A 22,372-nucleotide genomic window follows, 5' to 3' on the forward strand; every position below is an offset into this window, starting at 1 on the left:
GGATAAAAGGTGGAGCACGACAGCAAAAGAGGAGCATGGCAGACCGCATGGTATGAGAGCTAACTCTGCCTGACAGTTCAAGAGGAGGCGAAAGACGGCGAGAGTCAAGAGGAGACCATGGGGAGAAGTGACCTTGCCCTTATCGATAGAGACCCGTAAAGCCGAAAGAGAAGGAAACGTGAGGCTGGAACAATAACCTGCGTGTGTAGAAGCAGATGTCCACGGTACCCAGGCATCTCCTACGCTAACAGCCAAGCCAGAGAGAACGCAGGGCCCAATGGTACCAGCCTTGACTCTAAAACAAGAGAGAAAAGCTGTTCATCACAATCAGTGAGCCGAGGGAGGAACCGATAAAGAAAGCAAACTGTGTTGAACGAAAGTAGCAAGTGGATAATTGAACTTTAAGCCAACAAATAACTGTTATATGAACTGTGGGGGAAGACCAGCAGAGCAGAGTCAGGCACCACATGGCTGCATGCTCGTGTTGATTACCCTATTGATGAAACTACAGATACCAGAAGGCCGTAGGAGAGCCGCCAAGATAGGACAAAGTGGTCCAGCAAAAGCCCCGTACAGGCGAAAGCCTTTGACCTATGAACTGTAGAGAGAGCAAGGGAAGTGAATTCCGTATCGAGAGAAAGCAAGGGGAGTGAATCCCACAGCAAGAGAAAACAAGAGAAGCATTTTCCTGCAAACATTGAAAGGAAATTGAATGTGAAATGGGCGAGAGTGAAAAATTGGCGAAGTCTGAAGTCCTGAAAATACAGTGTGTTGACAAGAGTGAACTGAACGAGGGATGTCCACGAGTGAACTGTGTGAAAAAGACAGGAAAACTATACTCTCCATTGGCTTGTCATTTGGGGTTCTGCGCCTGACCGAGGGAGAAACCAGGGGCGTTGCTAGGGGGGGGGGGCTAAGGGGGCTATAGCCCCTGATCTTTTGGTTGTAGCCCCGGATAGAATCTCAGGAGCTACAGCCAAAAGACTAGCTAGCCCTCAGTCCCTACAGTTCCGACATCAGCTTAGCCCCGGGTCTTTTCCAGACCTAGCAACTCCCCTGGGAGAAACCCAAGAGACACTGTAAATCCAAGAGAAGAAGTACCCTGTTTGTCATTTAGGGTCCAAGCCCGGCCGAGGGAGATCCAGGGGTGAAAAGTTATCACCCAAAGTTCACTGGAAAGGAACTGTTTAAGACACCAGAGTAAGACTGTGAGAGGTCTGTGCCCGGAAGAGTGGGACCCAGGGGTGAAGCCATAACCCACTGTGTCTCAGGGGTCAGCGCCCAGAAGAGGGAGACCAAGGGGCGAAGCCATCACCCAAAGTGTCTGAGAGGTCCTCGCCCGGAAGAGGGGGACCCAGGGATGAAGTCATCACCCAGAAGCATTTGTAGAATAGACTTGTGTGTTCGTTTTGTTGAACTATCTGGCCCTCGAGGGCAAGAGACTTTTTATTGGAAAGAGACTTTAAGTCATTGGAGAACCAGATAGCTGGAGCAGATCTGTCGGCCTGTACTGGGGAAAGCTTGAGTGTGTGCTGTGCTCAGGAGTCCCACCTTGTCCCGTGCTGAAAACGTGGGGAAGGGAGACCCCTGGCAATCACATCCTGACCTATTATTTGAGAACACTTCTTTTTTATTAAACTCCTATCCCACACTTCTTTTGGATTTAGCATAAGGATTGGCATTAGGTTGTTCTTACTATAGGCCCTTTTATTTTGACTCGACGCCACTAGGACTGCCTTATTTTTATTTGATGGTCGATGCTTGCTCCCATCTTAGGTTTAGGTTTCGCTTAGGTGTTTTTCCACCCTGCATTAATAGTTCAATAAACACCCTTGAACTGTGATCACTTGTGTCTGTCTTTACTATTGCCACCATAAGTTCCTTACAGAGTGGCTATGCGAGGGAGGATCACATGGGGAGAGGCGACCCTAAGGGAGGCGGGGGGAGTGAGACATTGTCAGATGAGACATGGTATCCCCCTTTCTCTTTTAGGGTGGTCCCCTGCATTCCTCATGCCTTATGACATATTGTTATGTGGAAAAGGAGACAGCAAACACAACTGATTATTCCCTACATGTTCACAAACCAATATACACTACTGGGACGATGAAGAGGAACAGAGCAATGAAGATGTGCATAGTCCGCCATCTAGTGGAAGCTGCAGAGTATTACAGTTGTTGTTTTCGAAACTCGAAAAGGGACGTTGACAGGGCATACCAGTAATACTATCCCTAGTGTGATGTCCACTGTACCCATGGTCCCTCACGCGTCGAGGTCCCTCAGATTGTATTTTTTCTGACATGAGGTAGCATGAGGTATAGCGTGAGTACAGCTATATCCAAGCAGATACTTATTAGACAAGCTCATAAGCATCCATGCGCCTTCTCTCCGAGGGGAGGAAGGGTGGGTCGCATGTGAATCTAAGCAGATACAAGCATCAGAAATACAATTTCGGTGAGTAATGTATCCCTTCTGAGGCTTGTGGAATCTGCTTAGATCAAATGCTGTGCATAGATTAGTGAGCAGTGGAAGAAGGAGGAGGGACGTGAGAAGGTTCATGAGCGAATAAGTGTCTTAGAACCGCTTGTCCCAGTTGTGTATATGTCTTGGAATGGGCGTCAATGCAGTAGTGCTGAGTGAAAGTATGTATAGATCTCATGTAGCTGCTTTGCAAATACTTTCTAAAAGAACATTTGCAATGAAAGCCAGCGTGGCTCCAGTACATCTTGTGGAGTGGGCCCTGTGCATAAAAGGCAGTGTTTTATTTGAAAGGGAATAGCACAGTTGGATACATCTGACTATCCATCATGAGATGGCGTTTTTGGAGATGCGATCTCCTTCTCTGCCTGGTGCTATGGAGACAAACAGCTGATCTGTTTTTCTTAGCGGTCTGGTCTTGTCTACGTAGTAGAGGACCGCCCTCCTCACATCTAATGAGAGGAGTTTTACCTCAGCAGAGCTTTTGGGTTCTTGGAAGAAAGCCGGTAGCTCAATAGACTGGTTAACATGGAATTTAGAAATGAACTTAAGTGAAAACCTAGGGTGAGTTCGTAAAACCAATTTGCCCTTATATACAGTAAAGAAAGGATCCTGCACTGACAGAGCTTGGATTTCACTGACCCTTCTTATGGAAGTGATGGCTACTAAGAAGGCAGTTTTATAAGTCAAATGTTTGAGACTAGATTTGTGCATGGCCTCAAAGTGGTGCCCCATTAGCTTAGTAAGTACCACATTAAGGTGCCAACCTGGTGGTGGGTTAGAAATTGGAGGGTGGAGTCTCTTTACCCCTTCCATAAATGCTTTGACAACTGGCATTTTCCACCATGACACTTTGTTATGGGAAGTGGTGTAGGCTGATAAAGCTGCCAGGTGCACTTTAAGTGCGTTAAACACTAAACCTGCATCCAATAGGTGGAACATATAGGTGACGATATTAGAAGGAGTACAATGAACTGGGTTGATTTGCTTATTCTGGCACCAAATAACGAATCATTTCCATTTGTCATAGTAATAGTGCCTTGTGTTAGGTTTTCTTGATTCTTTCAAGATCTCCATACGTCTCTGGTGTAAACCAAGATGTCCGAACTCTATGACTTCAGGAGCCATGCTGCTAAGTTCATTGAGCTGGGCTGAGGATGCACTGTTAGCCCCTCGTGCTGGGAGAGTAGGTTGTACCGGCACAGGAGTTTGATGGGGTCGCACACCGCCATTTTGCATAGGTGTGGATACCATGGTTGTCTCCTGACCAATTCATCCATAGGGTGTTCCCCTTGGAGCCTGGCTGGGGGAACCTGGACGCGAAGTCTGGGCATTGCCGATTTTCGATTGTGGTGAATAGGTTTATAGTTGGAAAACCCCACAGGGAAAAGAGTTGTTCTACGACTTCTTCGTGTAGACGCCACTCAAGTTCTTCTGGCATGGGGTCTCTGCTCAGAGAGTCTGCTAGAGCGTTGAGTTCCCCTGGAATATGTTCAGATGCCAGGAACATCTTTCATTTGAGTGCCCATCTTCAGATTTTCTGTGCAAGTCTGGATAGATTTGGAGAACATGTCCCCCCTTGTTTGTTGATATAAAACATTGCTGTGGTGCTGTCTGTTAGGATCTGCACAGACAGACTTGTTAAAAGGGGTTTGAATGCTTGGAGGGCTTTGAACACTGCTAGAAGTTCCAGCATGTTGATGTGGTTCTGAGTCGTAGAGTGAGACCACAGACCCTAAGCTGTTTGGTGAAGGTAGTGGGCCCCCCACCCCGCTAGTGAGGCATCTGTTGTGGCCACTGCTTGTATCTGTGGATCGTAGAAGGGTTTCCCCTTGGTAAGATTCTCTCTCGTCCACCAGTGAATATTTTGTACTAGTGTTGGTGAAAGGACCACTAGATCGTCCCACTGACCGCTTGCCTGAGACCATTGTTTCACCGCCCACTCTTGTATGGGGCGCATGCGCAGGCGCGCATGGGGAACCAGGTAAATGCAAGATGCCATCATGCCTATTAAGCGCATTGCTTTGCGTACCCTTATCTGGCGGCCGGCCTGATAGTGTGGTATTTGCAGTAACAAGTTGTTTACTCTTTCCTCTGAGGGCAGGACTAACCCTTCCTCTGTGTTTAAAATAGATTTTAAGAACTGTTTGGAGGTGCTGGGGACCAGGCTTCATTTTTTTCTCGTTGATCGAGAAGCCCAATTGGAAGAGGAGGTTGATTGTTGTCTGAATGTTTTATCTGCAAATCAGAGGTGATTCCCCTGTTTATGAGCCAGTCGTCCAAGTAAGGGTACACTGGGATTGCCTCCCTGCGCAGGTGCGGTGCCACCACCGCCAGTACCTTGGTGAATACCCTTCGCGCCAAGGCTATTCCGAAGGGCAGCACCTTGAATTGGTTGTGCTGGTTCGCTATCTTGAAATGCAAGAACCTTCTGTGCACTGGAAACAATGGGATATGAAAATAGGCATCTTTCATAACCAGTGTTGCCATGTAATGCCCCTTTTTTAGAAGCATGATTACTTCTTGTAGTGTGGTTATGCAGAACTTATGTGGCTTGACATACTTGTTAGCAGGCCTTAAATCTAATACAGGGCGCATTGTTAGATCTTTCTTGGGCACAAGGAAGTAAGGTATGGCGGCCTTTAATAGAAGTGCTGTAATTTCCTTTAGAAGAATCCGTTGATGTTCTTCTGAGTGTATCTTTTGTCTCGGGGGATGATCGCAAGGTTTTTGAAGAAGTTCTACACAGTCGCCCCCTGCTACCGTTGACAACACCCATCTGTCTGAGGTAATACCCTCCCATGCGTGGGTGAAGTTGGAAATTTGTCCTCTTACTGGAGATGCATGGGAGGGTACTTGGAGCAGAATGTCACTTGCTCTGAGCTGGCATTCCACCTCGAGCTTGGCCTCTGTCCCGAGTACCACAACCTCTTTGTTGTCCTCGTGGGTAGCCCTGAAAGGATTGTCCTTGGTTGGTACCATAGGAACCCTGACCCTGGTTGTATCCAGATCCCCTCTGGGAATTCTGTTCCCGAAAGCAGTGAAAATTGCCATTGCCCCTCTGCCCCGTGGGTTTGTTTGTGAGCTGGCCTAAAGATTTAAGTGTTTCGTATTCATCTTTAGCAGTTTTTAGTGCGTCTTCTACCGCCTTGCCAAAGAGCAGATCTTTTTACACCGGCATATTGATTAAGGTGGCCTGTGTTTCTATCCTGAAGCCATGCATGTCTTTTAATGATAGTTCCCTCTGCGATGATTCTAGCAGCATTGTCTGCTGTGTCAAAGTTTGACTTTAGGAGACAAGTAGACACCGCTCTACCATCTGCTGCCACCTGGGCTAATTGGGACTTAAGTGGCTCAGGTGCAGAAGAAAGTAATGCTGAAACCTCATCTCACTTGTGGTAGTTGAAACTTCCCAGGAGTGTAGCGTTATTTGCAATGCGAGTCTGGTAGGCTGCAGAAGAGGCAACTTTCCTGCCCATTGCGTAAATCTTTTTTCTCTCCTTGTCCGGAGGGGCCTCGGAGGAAGCAAGGGGAGTGCCTGCTCTTTTCCGTGTGGTGGTAACCCCCAGGGAGTCCAGTTTTAACTGGCCTCTTATGTAAAGAGGGTCGAAAGGTGCAGGTCTGAACATTTTTTCAACACGCGGGTTAACGGCCTGTGTGAGGTTGGGTGCCTCCAAAGAAGGTTGGAGTCTGCGTTGTACAGACTTTAATATTGGAATGAATTGGCCTACTGTTTTGTTTGTTTGTTTGTTTGTTTATTATTTATAATGCGCGCCAGACCCAGAGGTATCAGGACGCAACAATTACAAGATAATGCAAAGCTTAGTTACAGGGGGTCAAAGTGTGAAGGATAAATTACAGAGCAGGTTATATTGCTATTTACAGAAATTACAGGCATTATGTGCAATGTTGTAGTGATCCCCACGGGGTAACATATGTTAAGTCTTGAAAGTGAAATACATTTCTTACAATGGCAAAATTTACAAATATTTAGAACTGTTATATGTTAGGAGCACCAGATAGGGGTTGCAGCTAGGGATGAGCGTTGTTAATTACAGTTCAGTTGACATCATGTGATTTAATGGTCATTAGCCTTCAGCCACAGGGTGGTGTTGGTTCTAAAGTTGAGATAGGGTTGGTCTATTCTCAATGTAGGGGGCAGGGAGTTCCATAGTTTAGCCGCTCTAACAAGGAAACTATTGCCTCCGATCGTGGTTAGTTTAAATTTAGGGATGGTCAAGCGGTCCCGGTTTGCTGATCTGGTGGATCTTATGGATGTCTGTTTATGGAATCTCTCGGAGAGGTAGATAGGGGTAGCGTTATTGAGAGATTTATGGGTGGGTGACAGGGTTTTTAGAAGGATCTTGTCATTGGTTCAGAGCCAATTATTCTGTCGTCTATTCTCAGAAACATGGTTTCTTTTAGAGATGCCTACTGCCGCTCTAAGGGCATTGTTTTGTAGGGTTTGAATTCTTCTAATGATGGATTTGTTGCAACCTATGTACAGGGCGTTGCAATAATCAGGCAGGACAGGATGAGTGGTCTGGCCAGGATGGTACAACTGTTATTGGGGAGAAATGGCTTACCTGTTCTTATAAGTTTGCACGTATAGGCCATAGAGGATGCTAGCATGTTGACCTGTTTGGAGAATGAAAGCGTAGAGTCAAGATAAAAACCTAATGTTTTTACCTCCTGTGCTACCTTAATGCGGTTGCTGTCGATTATGAATGAAGAGTAGTCAGGTCCCAGTTTTTTTAAGTTAGTACGGGTACCCAGGATGATGAGTTCTGTTTTATCATCATTCAGGCATAGACCATGCGTGGCCATCCATGCCTGGATGATGATGTATACTCTGTTCACCAAGGCCAAATCCTTGTCATAATCCCCTGAAAGTGGGAGGAGGATCCGAGTATCATCTGCATAGTTAGTGTAGGTGATACCAAGATGGTCCAGAGCATCGTAAAGGGGCTTGGTGAATATGCTGTACAGTGTGGGTGAAACGCAGGATCCCTGTGGAACACCGCAAGTGATGGGTATAGGGTCTGCAGCTGCAGAGGGTGAAAAGACCTTCATGCTGCCACTTAAGAAGGATCTAATCCAAGTTACAGCGTCCTTAGAGAAGTGTGCTGCTGTGTCGAGATGGTTATATAATATTGTATGATCCACCAAATCGAACGCAGCTGAGAGGTCCAGGAGGAGGAGCCAGGCTGATTTGCCATTGTCTCAGAGCTCGTCGACTTGGGTCTTGAGCTCAATGAGGGCAGTCTCCGTTCTGTGTTGTGGGCGGAATCCCTGACTGTCTAGCCCCTAGTAAGTGGTGTAATTTTAAATATTTTTGAATTTGCGTGTAGGCCACCTTGTCTAATATTTTTAGAAGAAAAGGGACTTGTGTGATTGGCCTGTAGTTGGTAGTTGTTGAGGGATCTAGCGTCAGTTTTTTTAAGAGTGGAAGTACCCATGATTGTTCGAGGTTAGTGGGTATAGTGCCAGTGGTAAAAGAGGCCTTAATAAGCTTGGATATGAAGGGTGATAGGTCTCGAACTGCATCCTTGATGAGCTGTGCTGGGAAAAGATCACCCTGACAGTTGGATGGTTTGAGGGACAGAATAATTCTTTCTACCTCGAGAATAGAAACTTTGGAGAAGTTGAATCAGGTAGGTTGGGCTTCAGCTGTATTCCCAGTTGTTTTGGGAGAGGGTGGGTTTGTTAAAGAGGTTTTTTTTTTGGATATTTTATTTTGTAAAGTAGATAGTGCATGTTGGATGTCTGAACACCATTTTTTATCTTTGTTACATGTATCTGGTATAGTGATGGGGGTCTCTAATTCTTTGAGAATAGTGAATAATTCTTTCATATTGGAATTAGCTTGGGAGATCCGAGTGTCGTAAGATGCCCGCTTAGCTAGGCAGATTTCTTTTTTGTAGAGGGATGAGAGTTTAGTGAGCTTTATTTTGTTGGTTTCCGAGGGTAGTAATTTCCAGGTAGCCTCTCAATTTCTTTTTTGTTGCCTTAGGTTTTTTAGGAAGGGTGTGAACCATTTGTTCAGATGGCTTTTAGGTTTACTTGATCTGAGTTTCAGGGGGGCGATCGGTCCAAGGAAGAGGCCATAATTTTGTTGAACTCCTCAACCAGGCTCTCTGGGTCAGCGCTGTCAGGAAGTGCATTAAGGGTGGGGAGTAAGGCAGGGATAAGTCTAGCGCTGTGATGCTCTTTTTATTTCTGGAAAGCGTAGGAGAAGCCATAGGGGGATGAGTGGGTGGGGATCTATTGGTGGAGAGTGTAAATGAGAGTAGGCAGTGGTCGGTCCAGGCTAGAGGTGAGATAGTAAGGATTTCGGCATGGCAGTTATGGTCTGCAACCCAATGTAGTATTCTACCTTTGTTGTGGGTAGGGGTAGTGCTTCTTTGGGTGAAGCCTAATTCTACTAGTGTATTAGCTGTTGCAAGGGCAGGCAGATCCGAGGGGTCATTGAAACCCATTTGAGGTCACCCAATAGTAGTGCTTGCATTGTACCTTTGAGGTTGTTAGCTAGGATTGTGTTAATGTCATCCTCAAATGTCCCAATTGGGCCCGGGGGGCGGTATATCAGGTGTATATGAAGGGTTTGAGAATTATTCAAAGGTACTTTGACAGTGCTTCACACGATTGGATATCGTAAGGGGGGGGCTAGTCTCATGGTGAGACTACATTTGCAGATAATGGCAATACTTCCTCCTATATTTCCTTGTCTGTCTTGTCTCAAGATAGTATAGGCATCTGGGACTGCTAGCATAAGCATAGGGCCTGCTGCGGCATGTAACCATGTCTCGGTGATGGCGAGAAAGTCGAGGTTATCCCTCAGAATCAGGTCGGCAATCTCTGTTGCATGAGGTACTAGAGATCTAAAGTTTATCAGAGCTCCTTTGATAGGCGGGCTAGTGGAGGCTGTAGTTGCTGGATGAGAAGCTAGTTGGTCTCTAGAATTCAAGTGTTGGGGTGTGCAGCTTTTTGACTTAGGAGGGTGGTTGTTTGCTGACTCAATAGTTGCCGGCAGAATTTTAGGTATCCTTTTCCCTACAGAAATGAGTAGCGAGCTTCTGGGTGGCTCATATATTTTGGCTAGTCTAGCTTTAAGGCGAGTATTCCTAAATTCTGTTGAACAGGGGTTACTCGGGATTTGGTGTATAGAGTTGTCCATAGCTAGAGGTTGCTTAGTTGTCATATTGTAGGGAGAGTCGGGTGTTGTTGCGGGTAAGTCCCCAAGGGCCTGTGGGTGGCGTCTAACAAGGCAAAGTGTGAGACTCAATATAGGTAAAGAAAAGCAGTTAAGTTGTCTAGTGGCTTTAGTGAACATACTGAAGCTTGGTGAACAAGTCACTTTAAGGAGACTGGTTCAGGGCTACTGGTTCAGGGCTACAGTGCAATGGTCAGGCAAGATGCAACTATAGGCTAGGGCACAAGCAAAATGCAGTTCAGGGCTAAGGCACAGGGGTCAGGCAAGGTGCAACTGTAGGCTAGGGCACAAACGAAATGCAGTTCAGGGCTACTGCATCGTGGTCAGGCAAGATGCAACTGTAGGCTAAGGCACAAGCAGAATGCAGATCAGGGCTAAGGCACAGTGGCCAGGCAAGATGCAACTGTAGGCTAGGGCTAGGGCTAGGCACAAGCAAAATGCAGTTCAGGGCTACAGTGCAATGGTCAGGCAAGATGCAGCTGTAGGCTAGGGCACAAGCAAAATGCAGTTCAGGGCTACAGTGCAATGGTCAGGCAAGATGCAGCTTAGGCTAGGGCACAAACGAAATGCAGTTCAGGGCTACAGTGCAATGGTCAGGCAAGATGCAGCTGTAGGCTAGGGCACACACGAAATGAAGTTCAGGGCTAAGGCACAGTGGTCAGGCAAGTTGCGACTGTAGGCTAGGGCACAAGCAAGTTCAGGGCTACAGTGCAATGGTCAGGCAAGATGCAACTGTAGGCTAGGACACAAACGAAATGCAGTTCAGGGCTAAGGCACAGTGGTCAGGCAAGGTGCAACTATAGGCTAGGGCACACACAAGTTCAGGGCTACAGTGCAATGGTCAGGCAAGATGCAACTGTAGGCTAGGGCACAAACAAAATGCAGTTCAGGCCTAAGGCACAGTGGTCAGGCAAGGTGCGACTGTAGGCTAGGGCACACACAAAATGCAATTTCGGGCTAAGGCACAGTGGTCAGGCAAGGTGCAACTATAGGTTAGGGCACACGCAGGTTCAGGGCTACAGTGCAATGGTCAGGCAAGATGCAACTGTAGGCTAGGGCACAAACGAAATGCAGTTCAGGGCTAAAGCACAGTGGTCAGGCAAGGTGCGGCTGTAGGCTAGGGCACACACAAAATTCAATTTAGGGCTAAGGCACAGTGCCAGGCAAGGTGCAACTGTAGGCTAGGGCACACGCAGGTTCAGGGCTGCAGTGCAATGGTCAGGCAAGATGCAACTGTAGGCTAGGGCACAAACGAAATGCAGTACAGGGCTAAGGCACAGTGGTCAGGTAAGGTGCAACTGTAGGCTAGGGCACACGCAAGTTCAGGGCTACAGTGAAATGGTCAGGCAAGATGCAACTGTAGGCTAGGACACAAACGAAATGCAGTTCAGGGCTAAGGCACAGTGGTCAGGCAAGGTGCGACTGTAGGCTAGGGCACACGCAAAATGCAATTTAGGGCTAAGGCACAGTGGTCAGGCAAGGTGCAACTACAGGCTAGGGCACACGCAGGTTCAGGGCTACAGTGCAATGGTCAGGCAAGATGCGACTGTAGGCTAGGGCACAAACTAAATGCAGTTCAGGGCTAAGGCACAGTGGTCAGGCAAGATGCAACTGTAGGCTAAAACACAAGCAAAATGCAGTTCAGGGCTAAGGCACAGTGGTCCAGAAGGTGCAACTGTAGGCTAGGGCACAAACAAAATGCAATTTGGGGCAGAGGAGCAAAGATAACAATGCGGCAATTTCGGACTAAGTAGTGGGTGAGTAGTGCATACATGCAGATGGCTATTTATCCGTATGTACATATATATATACGAACGGGAGGGCAAACAGTCAATATGATGGCGTATTACAAGGGGGATATCTATCAGGCTGTGCTGGAGGCTCGATGTTACCGAAGCGTGGCCCACGGAGGGTTGGAGCAAGAGGCACAACATAGTCATATAGTCCATATTACAAAAATCATATGTGTTAGCGCAGGGTCATAGTTATCTTGAAAAGAAGAGTTATTACATTAGGCTCTAGGTAAGGCCCTGCCCTATTACTGCAGCTTTCCTAACTGTATACCATAACAACACTATAATTTGTATCCAAGCGCACTAGAGACTAACTTACCCTAGTCACGTTGCCAGTTGTTCTGTACCTTGTTGCTCTTTTGTGTGGGTCCCAGACCCCTTTATATTATCTCGGGATCTCCCTGACTTGCTCTGGGCACCAGCCCCTTGACTGTGTGCTTCTTTGGACTTCTGTGACACCTTGACCCCTGTTTGCGGCTTTTGCAGGATTTGCCCACCTTTGTATGGGTCCCAGACCCTGGTGTGCTGTTCTGGCGGGGCTTCTCAACTTAATCTCTTGGTTATTTGTTACGTGGTAACTTTTTATTTTATTTTGTGTTTTACACCATGCAACCAATCAAACACAAAGTCAGGTTATACCATTAAATTTCCAATACACATTTGTGCTTTGTGGGCTTCCAATTATTCCATAGTGCTTCCAATATACTTTAGCATCTCCTCCGGGTCTCATCATACCTCATTGCATAGGTATTCTGCTACTGGATGCTCATCGAGTTCATAATCTAACGCTCTTTCCCCTTCCCCCTCCTCTGCTGCCCCCTTCCTCTCTCACCCTGTAAGCTCAACATTTCACTTTCCTCAGTAAACATGGTCTGAATCAGTGTGTTCCAGGCTGTCACCCCTGCACCAGCTTCATGCATCCCTCTACGCAGCGCCCCCATCCACGCCGCTGTTTCTGCTAGTGACCATCTCTTCAAGTCCCTCCACCAGGCCTCCAGGTCGGAGACCTCTGTCGTTTTCTATGCCAGCACTATCCTGTGCTTCGCCGGTATACAGATCAGATCTTTTATTTTAGTGAGGTGTGCCTCACACCTCCCCGTCCCCTTGGGTACAACCCCAGCAGGCAGAACTCTGGGGGCCAAGCTTGCATTTCAATGCCACCTCTCTCCGCTCTCTGCATAACTTTCGCCCAGTACCTCCCATTTACTGGGCATGTCCAAAACATATGTAACATATCTGCCCCCTCAAGTGCATATCTAGGGCAAGTGTGGTTCTGTCCCCTAAACAAACAGATAGTCTGTGTGGGGTCATGTACGCAATATGTGTACCATAAAATTGGGTTAGCCTGAACCTAGCATTTCTAGAGACTCTCTTGGTATATGTTAACGTTCTCTTCTATTCTCAGTGAGGGATCTCCCCATGTCTATCTCCCATTGCTCCTGCACCCTTAGTTGCAGGTTAGCCCAGCTGCCCAGGAACAAATCATATAGCGTAGAGATCATATGTCCTCCTTCCGCCACATCAAAGATGGTGTCTAGTGTTGCGTTGGTCTCTGCTACCTCCCCAGGGCCCAGCCACCATCTCCTGGATCCTCCTGACCATACCTAGCTATCAAACAAATTGGCCTTCATGTATGTCGTACTCATCTGCCAGGGTTTGGAAGCACAGTACTTTGCCTTCAGGAAGCAGGTCTCCTATCGTTCCCACCCCTTTGCTCTCCCAGTGCCTTTCTCCTACTTCATATGGGTCCCAGACACTGGTGTGCTGCTTTTGCAGGTCCTCTGTTGCTGCTTCACTCAATGTCCAATTGAACAGACCTGGTGTACTCTCCTGTCAGATACAGTTCCACATAGGATATTTCATAAAGTTTGATTCAGTTTTTACAGTTCTTTCACTATCCCTTTCTGTCTCTCAGGATATTGGTATTTGTCTCCTTGATCTATTTGGCCTCCTCTGTGTTCCACCAGCGGGTCTGACCCTTTCCCTACCTTTGGGAAATGCTTTTGCGGTCTCTGGTCTGACCTGGGAGTAGATGGGGCTACTGTACTGCTTCTGTATTCGGCATCCTGCCCTCTGCGGCTCCACAATGTTAGGCTTGCTCACGTGCACTCGGCTGCACGCCTTCTACTTGCTTTCACTTCGCCAGTCGGGTTTCCTCTTTCCCCATCACCGGACAGGTCCCTGCTCCATGGAGCTACTGGAGACACTTTTCCCTCCTCAACAGTGTCTCATTCTCTTCTTCTTGGGTCTTTCGCCACGGAAACTGGCATGTGGTCCCTCGCTCCTCCAGGGCTGGCTTGACAAGGTACACAGTCCTTCCTTGCTTTTCATTGCCGGTACTGTCTCCAGTAGACTGTGACATGTATGTTGGTTCTGCAGTGGGCTTTTGCCTCCTTGCTTGTCTTGTTCGTCTCAGTGATTGTATGCACTCCACTTGGGTAAGCCTCAAGCTTCCCGAACCCAGGTGATATGTATGAATGAAGTCCTCTACTCTACAGAGTTATATAGAGGTATGGGGGGCCACAGAGAACTCAGAGGAAAGAGTGGACAGAAATGGAGGAGGTGAATAGAGAGTTCTCCCAAGGCGATCGTCATTGGTCTTATGGAGGGCATCCCTCCCCACGCGATCCACCCGCTGAGTACCATCCCCAGGGGGCCTATCGGGTGGCGGTCTCACCTCCCTGGCCTCATGGGAAGGGTCTCTCCCCCATGGTAGCAGTGACAATACGCTGGGATTCGTCACATTATATATATATATATATATATATATATATATGAAGAGGGAGAGTGAGAGAGAGAACACAAACGTCACATTCTGAATTCATCCCAGCACTCGCAGCAAAGTACATGATATTTCATATTATTAAATATTTAAATAACATTCTTTTTATGAGAAGGATTAAAGGTGAAGGTTTGTAAAAGCCTTGAAAACTGAGATTTAGAAATGTTCTTTGGATTAGAGTTGGGATGCTAGCTTCCGTTCTAGTCCTTACCTGAATCCTTAAATGCCTGCAGTGAATGCAGGTAGCTCTCGGATGCTGCCTCATAGTCTCCCAGCTGGCTGAAGGCATAGGCCAGGTTACCAAAGCACTGCCCTTGTGCCCTCCGGTTGCCCAGCACACCTGTAATAAAGATGCATATGTCTTTACAAAGCTTTATTTTGGAATTTAGCATTACTTGTTGAAGTGATCATTTATATTTAGCAATATATCCTCAAATCCTTGTTTCTACAAAGTACAGCGATGGAAAGAGGCAGGTCTGTAGCAAAATCGATGGTTTGGTTTTCCACCATGCTGAAGCATCTGAAAGGCTGCCAGAAGCAAATGGCATAAACAACTGGCTCTGCCCCAGTCCTACTACATTTCAAAGGCACATATCAGTCCAGAAAATATATTGTTTTCATCATAGGACAGGCGGCTTCTGCTACACCAACCATGGCATAACTGGATAAAGTAAGTAATATGTAGGCTTATTTAGGCATACAAAAACGATGGTAGTGATTTTTACTAAACAAGATTTTATTGGCAATGTATCCCTGCAATGTAAGCTACAAAAGGAAGTAGGTTTTAAATAGTTCACAAATTCAAAATGATAGTGACCTATTGCAATTCTTTTGCATAATAACTCTACCACAAAGACAATACAAGAACAAGCATACTAATGCTCACCATTGTTGGAGTGAGATCTTGCCAACTCTGCTCACACACCATTCCAACAACCTATGGAACACCTACTTAAATGTAAATTTGTCCTGTTATAACTTAACCTTTTTTTTCTGCCTGCTTCTCAACTTTAGTAGATCAGGGAACTGAAACATAAAGGAGATGAATTAATGAATGAATTAATGAGTGAGTGAGAGTGAGCGAGTGGGTGAACGTAGACATTTATTTGTGTCTTCAGAAATTAAATTAGGAGTGCAAGACATCCTGTCTAATTGAGGCATGATCGGCTTAGAAGACGAACATTTTTAAGTGTCTTTGAAACAAGACATACTGAAAAAACAGAGAGACCCTAGAACTCAATTCCATAGTTTAGGTCCCAAAACAGAATCCCCCGGTCTGCTTGTCATGCTCCTCGCCTTCGGTACTACAAGCAAAGTTGAGCTTTCCGAGTATTCTGAGTGGAAAGAAAATCTGGTGCCTTGACCTCCCTTTTGTAGACTGGATGGCTTAGCACAAAATACTGCAGCATCATCAGGTAAGTAATACTTTTTTAATGTGTTGTGATCAGAGTACACGGGACCTACTTTGAACATTCACTGTTCCCACACAGCGCCTCTTTCCCCAAATAATGCCTGGACACTGAGACAGGACGAACAAGTATTTATACGTTAGTTCCCTGTTGTACTCTGTCTTCCCACTTCACGTCACATCCCATTCCTTCCCCTTCCCTTAGGCCCCAGCTCTTACGAATAAAAACACAGACAGTCCTCTAAGAGACTACACCCTTCCGCCATTTAAACTACAAGTCCTCATTACCCAATGTCTTCAATGAGTCTGTGTGGTCGTGTCCTCCCCGTTGTGGTTCCTCCAGTCAATCTAATTCTTCAGGTACAGGTTCTATCTTCCCACACCTCTCTGGCATCACTCTGACTCTTCCCAGTCACGTTGGTATGAGACGTCTGATTCAAAACAGTCCACCTCACTGTCACTTATACCTCCTTACCCAGTCACCTACAACCATTTTCTTAAAATGCAAGGAGTTCCGGTGACCTGGCGACTACTATTCTCTGCTGTCAGCATGGATCCCTTCTTCTGAATGTCCACCAGGGGGTCAGCATGAAATACTGTAATATGCTTATGCATTGACAAACTATCACCCATCACCCATCACCCACCACCAGGCCTGACTCCCTTGCTTGGAATTTGGTATCCGCGTAGGCTTTCATCTTCTCTTTTGCCCGTTCATCTCAATCCCTCATCTTTTCATCTTCCTGTCAAGCCTCCTTGAGCTTCGGGAGGTTGGGTATCCTGATTCTTATGTTTCGCCCAAACATGTCTTCTGAGGGAAACTTTTCAGTCGTACTATGAGGCTTATTTCTACAGTCCCCAACAGCTTATTCTTATTTAGAGCTCCCATGAATCTTTCCACAATCATGCTGGCCTGAGGTCATAATGGGGTAATTCAGCAATATCTAAATCCTTTGTCCGATTTGACCACCCGGGGAATACCATATGCTGTGAACATCCTGTCCAGGGCGAGGATGACATGGTGAGCAGCAGTAGACGCCACTATGTGTGCCTCAGGGAATTGTGAGTATTCATCCACTGCTACCAGTATGTGCTGTCCCCCGTCCATTGGTCCAAAGGAGTTAATAGCCACGTCTTCCCAGACGCTCACAGCCAATTGTGCCATCTGAAGTGGTTCGGGGGGACTATGAGGTGTTTTGACATAGCAGGTAGGACACATTTTAGCATTTCTTCCACTTGACCATCCAGCTGCGGGAACCACACTTTCTGTCGTAATAATAGTTTTGTTGAGATAATGCCTTTATGTCCTTCATGTGCTAACTCCACAGACTGGTGTCTTAATGTGGCTGGCATGAGGAGTTTTGTTCCTTTTTATTAGGAGCTCATCTTCTGATAGCAAGAGTTCTTCATTTATGAATAGCAAGCTCTTGATATCTTTCTGAACGTCTTGCGATGCTCCCTCCCCCATGTTCTTGGCGTGTTTCCACTGCTCCATCTTTGGACACTTTGCAATGATTTAAAAACCCTGATCTTGTTCATACTCTTGTAGCATCTTCAGACTATCCACCCCATTTGCAGTCACCTGATGTACTACATAATTGACATATCGATCAGCTATTGACAGTTCAGGGGTCACCATTTCCAGGGGGTGTCTTGATAAGAAGTTAGCAGGATTTTCTTCCTTTCCTGGACGATGGATTATATTGAATGCGTTGTCCTGCAGTCGTAGCCCCCATCTCGATATCCTAGGAGGCATCCTCACCTGTGATATGATATTTTATATGTATCGCGCTCATACACAAGTGTTTCAGAGGCAAAGGGAAGGGAACAAGGGAGGACAAAAAACAATCTTACTAGGCACAGTGACATTGGGAACACGCAAGTGCAGGGGAGAGGGAAGGGGGAAAGAGCAAGAGGGAGGGGAGGAGTACAAAGTGCTGAACACAGGATAAAAACAACAACAGGTAGTGCAGCCAGCAGGTGGCAAGTGCAAGGTAAAAGCACAGACAAAGGGTGTCTAATAAGTGCAGGAAAGGGGACTGTAGGGTTGCAGATACAGACCCAAGTGCAAGGGTTGCCAGGAGGCAATGCTGGAGTGTGGCTGGATGGGCAAGGACCTGGGCCCGGGAATCAGAGGGTAACCAGGTGCCCGTTGCCGAAGCAGACAGGTCAGCACGGGAGAGGAAGAGCGAAGGTAGAAGCAAAGAGGAGGGTCTTGGGGTGCTTCCAGAACCGAAGATGGTTCTCATCAAGTTTCAGAGAGGCAGTTCCAGAGGGAGGCCCCAGCCGAGGAAAGAGATCTACCCCCAACTCGTTGCTTGGAGAAGTGACTGACCTTGAGGGAGTTGGAGTTGGAGGAGCGAAGAGCTCGAGTAGGAAGGTATTTAATGAGGGAGAGGTGAAGGTATTGTGGACCCAGGCCCCAGAAAGCCTTGTGGACAATGCAAAGGGTCTTGAATTTAATCCTTGCAGCCACTGGGAGCCACTGGAGAGATTCCAGGGCTGGAGAGATACAATCCCAGGGCTTGAGGCCCAGGACCAGTCTCGCAGTCCTGTTCTGGATTAGTTTCAGAGGGCGGAGAGTGGAAACAGGCAGACTTAGAAAGAGGCTGTTGTAGTAGTCCAGCCTAGAGAGAACCAGAGCTCTAGAGACTGAGCTTCTGGGGGAAGGAGAGGAAAGGAAGAATACTTCTGAGGAGGTGCAGTTGGTAGTTTGACTTCTTAGAGACGTCAGAGATGTGAGAAGAAAAGGATAGTGTGGAGTCGAAGATGACCCCGAGGTTCTAGCCTCACAGGTGGGAGAAGGAAGAGGGCCAAGGGAGGATGGCCATAGAGTGACATTAAAGGAAGGTGAAGGTGTGCCAATGAGGAGAATCTCTCTTACTGGCATTGAGGCAGAGATCATTTGCGGCACACCACTCCTGGATAGCAGACAGTCAGAGATGAGAGGAGGAGAAGAGGTGGCAGAGGGAAGCCTAAAACGAGCTGAGTGTCATCCGCATAGCACTGAAAGTTGGAGCAGAGAGCGACAATAGGGTGGGCGAGAGGTGCCAGGTATTCGTTGAAAAGCCAGGGAGAGAGGTTATACCCCTGGGGAACACCACAGCTAGAGAGTGAGATAGAGAAAAGGAAGTATGGGTTGGACCTGGGAGGGTCGATCAGAGAGGAAAGAGGTCTGATCGGTCATACCCAGGTTATCACAGAGACGGTTGAGCAGGATGGCATGGTTGACCGTGTCAAATGCAGAAGAGAGATCCAGTAGGATGAGGACAGATGGGATGTTAGAGTCGAGGTTGGAGAGCTGGTCTTCGCAGATGTTCAGGAGAGCAGTTTCTGTGCTTCTGGCAGCTCTGAAGCCAGACTGATGGTCATGGAGACAACCAACAGAATCGGTGTGAAGATTAAGCTGGGAGATGGGCAGCTTTTCCAGGAGTTTGCCCAGGAAAGAAGTGATGGAGATCGGACGACAGGGTGCACAAGAGAGTGCTTTAGAGGGGAGGGGAGGGCTCCAGAGGTGAAGGAGAGGTTGCAGAAGTCGGCCAGAGCAGGAGCAAGGGTGTCAATGTGGTCCTTGATGGTTTTGGACGAACAGGTAAGAACCTGTTTTGACAAGACTTTCATAGATCAGACTTGTCTGGAAATCTCGTCAGGGGAGAACAGAGGAAAGGAAGAGAAAGAGGGAGGGGGGCGGCTGCAGGAGGGCCATAGCTAGCGGTGAGAAAAGGGGGAAGGGGCGGAGAGGGCGAGAGGATGGACAGGATGTCCTGGGTTTTAGAGTTGAAATGAGAGGCAAGGGCCGTGCGAAGGCCCTGGGAGGCGTCAGGAGAGGTAGAGACTGCCGCAGGGTTGGCCAGCTCCTTGCAGATTTTAAAGAGTTCGGCCGAGTTGTTAGATGCCGCAAAGACGCCGGCTTGGATGTGGACTTTCTTCTTACTTCAGACAAGGATGTCGGTATTGCCTTTGGAGCAGACAGCAGGCCAGTTTGTCAGACGATGTACAGGAGGCCCACTATTTCCACTCAGCCACCCTACACTTGCATTTAAGAGTTGCTAGGTCAGAGCCATACCAAGAGTTGCCTTTGGCTTTGGGCTTCAAGCGGATCCTCATGACCGGGGCAAGGAGATCAAGAGTATCAGAGATAAAAGAGTAGAGCATGCAAAGGGCTGCGTCTGGATGTGAGTCAGCCAGAGGAGGAGAAGGGGGAGATAAAGTGGCGGCGAAAGCCTCGACTGACACACGCTTCATGGTTCGAATGACCGAGAAGGTAGGTGGCAGTGTTGGAGCTGGCTTGGCCTGAGGGGTAGAGAGGGAGAGATGGGAGGAAAGGAGGGAGTGATCACTCCAGGAGAGAGGAGTGTTTAGAGGAATGGAGAGGGGAAGGTCAGAGGAGATCAAAACATCCAACGCGTGTCCTGCAGAGTGAGTCAGGCCAGAGGGGAGAATAGAAAGATAGAGAGAATCGCGGTGGTCACGAAAGAGTCCAGAGGAGGAACAGAGAGTATCCAGATGGATGTTGAGGTCCCCAAGAAGGAGGAGTTGAGTGGTTGAGCCCAGGGAGGGAGGAGTAGAGGTCTGCCCACTCCGAGAGGAAGGAGGTGATCTGACCAGGTGGCCGATAGATAGTAACCACGGTAAGAGAGTGGCTAGGAGAGAGAGCAAGCCTGCAGACAACGCATTTAAAAGAGGAGTAGACCTGTATAGGAATGACAGAGGCAGAAAACCTGTTGGTTGCCATGGATGAAAAGTAAAGCCGGATGATCTGTTATGATGGTGAAAGGCTTTCCATATTTGTTTTTGTATTTGTATTTATTAGGTTTATATAGCGCTTTACACCAAAGCGCTGTACATTTTAACAACAGTATACATTTAACAAATAACAAAAATAACAGTAACAGTAGAAGCAAATACAATTTTGAATCAGACCAACAAAGCAGTATGTAGAGCAATTAGACAGAAGGGAAGGGAGTGGGTGAGTAGAACTGCGGGGAAGAGGGAGGAATGGGAAGGAAGGAGGAGGATGAAGGAAGGGGTAACGGGAAGAGGATAGAGTGGAGGGGGAAGTGGAGGGAGCTGATATGGGGTGAAAGAGGGTAAGGGAGGGATAGGGGGAGGTGGGAGGGGAATCATGGCAGGGAGTGGAGAAGGAGAGATTTAAGGGACGTGCGGAATGAGGAAAAGGTAGGGATAGAGCAGATTGAGAGAGGTAAGGAGTTCCAGTGAAGGGGAACTAGGAGTTGGAAAGAGCGGAAACAGGAGGAGGCACAAGGGGAAGGAGGAACAGTGAGGAGGAAGTGGTCAGCAGAGCGAAGAGGGCGAGATGGAGTGTAGAAAGAGAGAAGGGAAGAGAGATAAGCGGGAGCAAGATCATGAAGAGATTTGAAGACTAAGCAGAGAAAATGAAATTTAAGTTGGGAGTGAAAGGGGAGCCAGCCAAGGGATGATAGGGAGGCAGAGATGGAATCGCGGGAGGAGAGGAGACAGAGAGTATGGATGGCAGAATGGTAGATAGATTTGAGGGGGGTGAGATGTGAGGTGGGTAGTCCAAAGAGTAAGGAGGAGCAGTAGAAGAGGCGAGAGAAGATTAGGGAGGAGATTAAAAGTTTAGTGGCATGGAAAGTAAGAGAGGGGCGGACTTTGTGAATATTATAGAGGTGATAGCGACAGGCATGAGAGGCGAGAGAGATATGATGGGAAAAAGTGAGCGAGGAGTCGAAGTAAATGCCTAAGTTGTGAGCATGGAGGAGAAAGTAAGGTTAGAGGGAGGAAACTGAATGAAAGGAGGAGGAGAGGGAGGGGGAAGGGAGTTGGAGGGGAAGAAAATTACCTCAGTTTTGTCAGAGTTAAGGGAAAGAAAGCGAGAAAACATCCAGTCTTTAATGGCAATAAGGCAGGAAGAGAGTTTAAGGTGGAGATCAGGAGAGAAGGAAGAGAAGGAAAGAAAGAGCTGCGTGTCGTCAGCATAGAAGTGGCGAGAGATGCAAAATGAGGAGATGACAGAGGCAAGGAGGGAGGTGTAGAGTGAGAATAGGAAAGGGCCAAGCACCGAGCCTTGGGGTGCTCTGTATTCCAGAGGCTGGGTTGGAGAGGAGCGGCCTCCCCAGGAAACAGTAAAAGAGCCGGAGGAGACATAAGAGGATAGCCAGTTGAGTACGGAGCCTTTGAAACCGAGGAAGAGAGAGAGTTGAGAAGAAGGGGGTGGTCAACAGTGTCGTAAGCAGCTGAGTGATCAAGAAAAATAAGGTCAGAGGATTGCTTAGAGTTTCGAGCGGAGAGGAGGGAGTTAAGGATGTAAGTGAGGGCTGTTTCAGGAGAGTGTTTAGGGCGGAAGCCAGATTGAGAAGGGGGAAGGAGAGAGAGATTAGAGACAAAGGTTGAGAGCTGCGAGTAGGCGAGGCGTTCAAGAAGTTTAGAGAGGAATGGGAGAAGTGAGATAGGACGGAAATTAGAGGTTAGTAGGGGTTCAGCAGAAGGTTTTTTTCAGGATAGGAATGATAGTGGCATGCTTGAAAGCAGAGGGAAAGGGGGCAGAGGAAAGGCAGGTGTTGAAGAAGGAGGTTAGGTAGGGAATAAGAAGAGGGTAGATTTTAGGAATAAGAAGGGAGGGGAAAGGGTCAGTTGGAGCAGACGAGGGGTGGGCTTTGGAAAGGAGGATGGAGACTTCAGAAGGGGGACGGGAGAAGAAAGGAGGGAAAGAATGT

At 47.5% G+C, this 22,372-nt stretch overlaps 1 protein-coding gene across 2 annotated transcripts in view; it reads right to left on the minus strand.

The window, feature by feature from the left end:
- The window catches only part of TTC24 (tetratricopeptide repeat domain 24), a 639,301-nt gene that overhangs the window by 365,790 nt on the left and 251,139 nt on the right, over positions 1-22,372 (minus strand). For both annotated transcript variants that reach the window (XM_069607144.1, XM_069607145.1), the window contains one exon: positions 14,478-14,606. In XM_069607144.1, the coding sequence (XP_069463245.1) occupies positions 14,478-14,606 (129 nt within the window). The remainder of the gene's footprint in view (positions 1-14,477; positions 14,607-22,372) is intronic.

Source organism: Ambystoma mexicanum, chromosome 1p (assembly GCF_040938575.1).
Source record: "Ambystoma mexicanum isolate Mex_15411 chromosome 1p, UKY_AmexF1_1, whole genome shotgun sequence".
NCBI lineage: Eukaryota > Metazoa > Chordata > Amphibia > Caudata > Ambystomatidae > Ambystoma > Ambystoma mexicanum.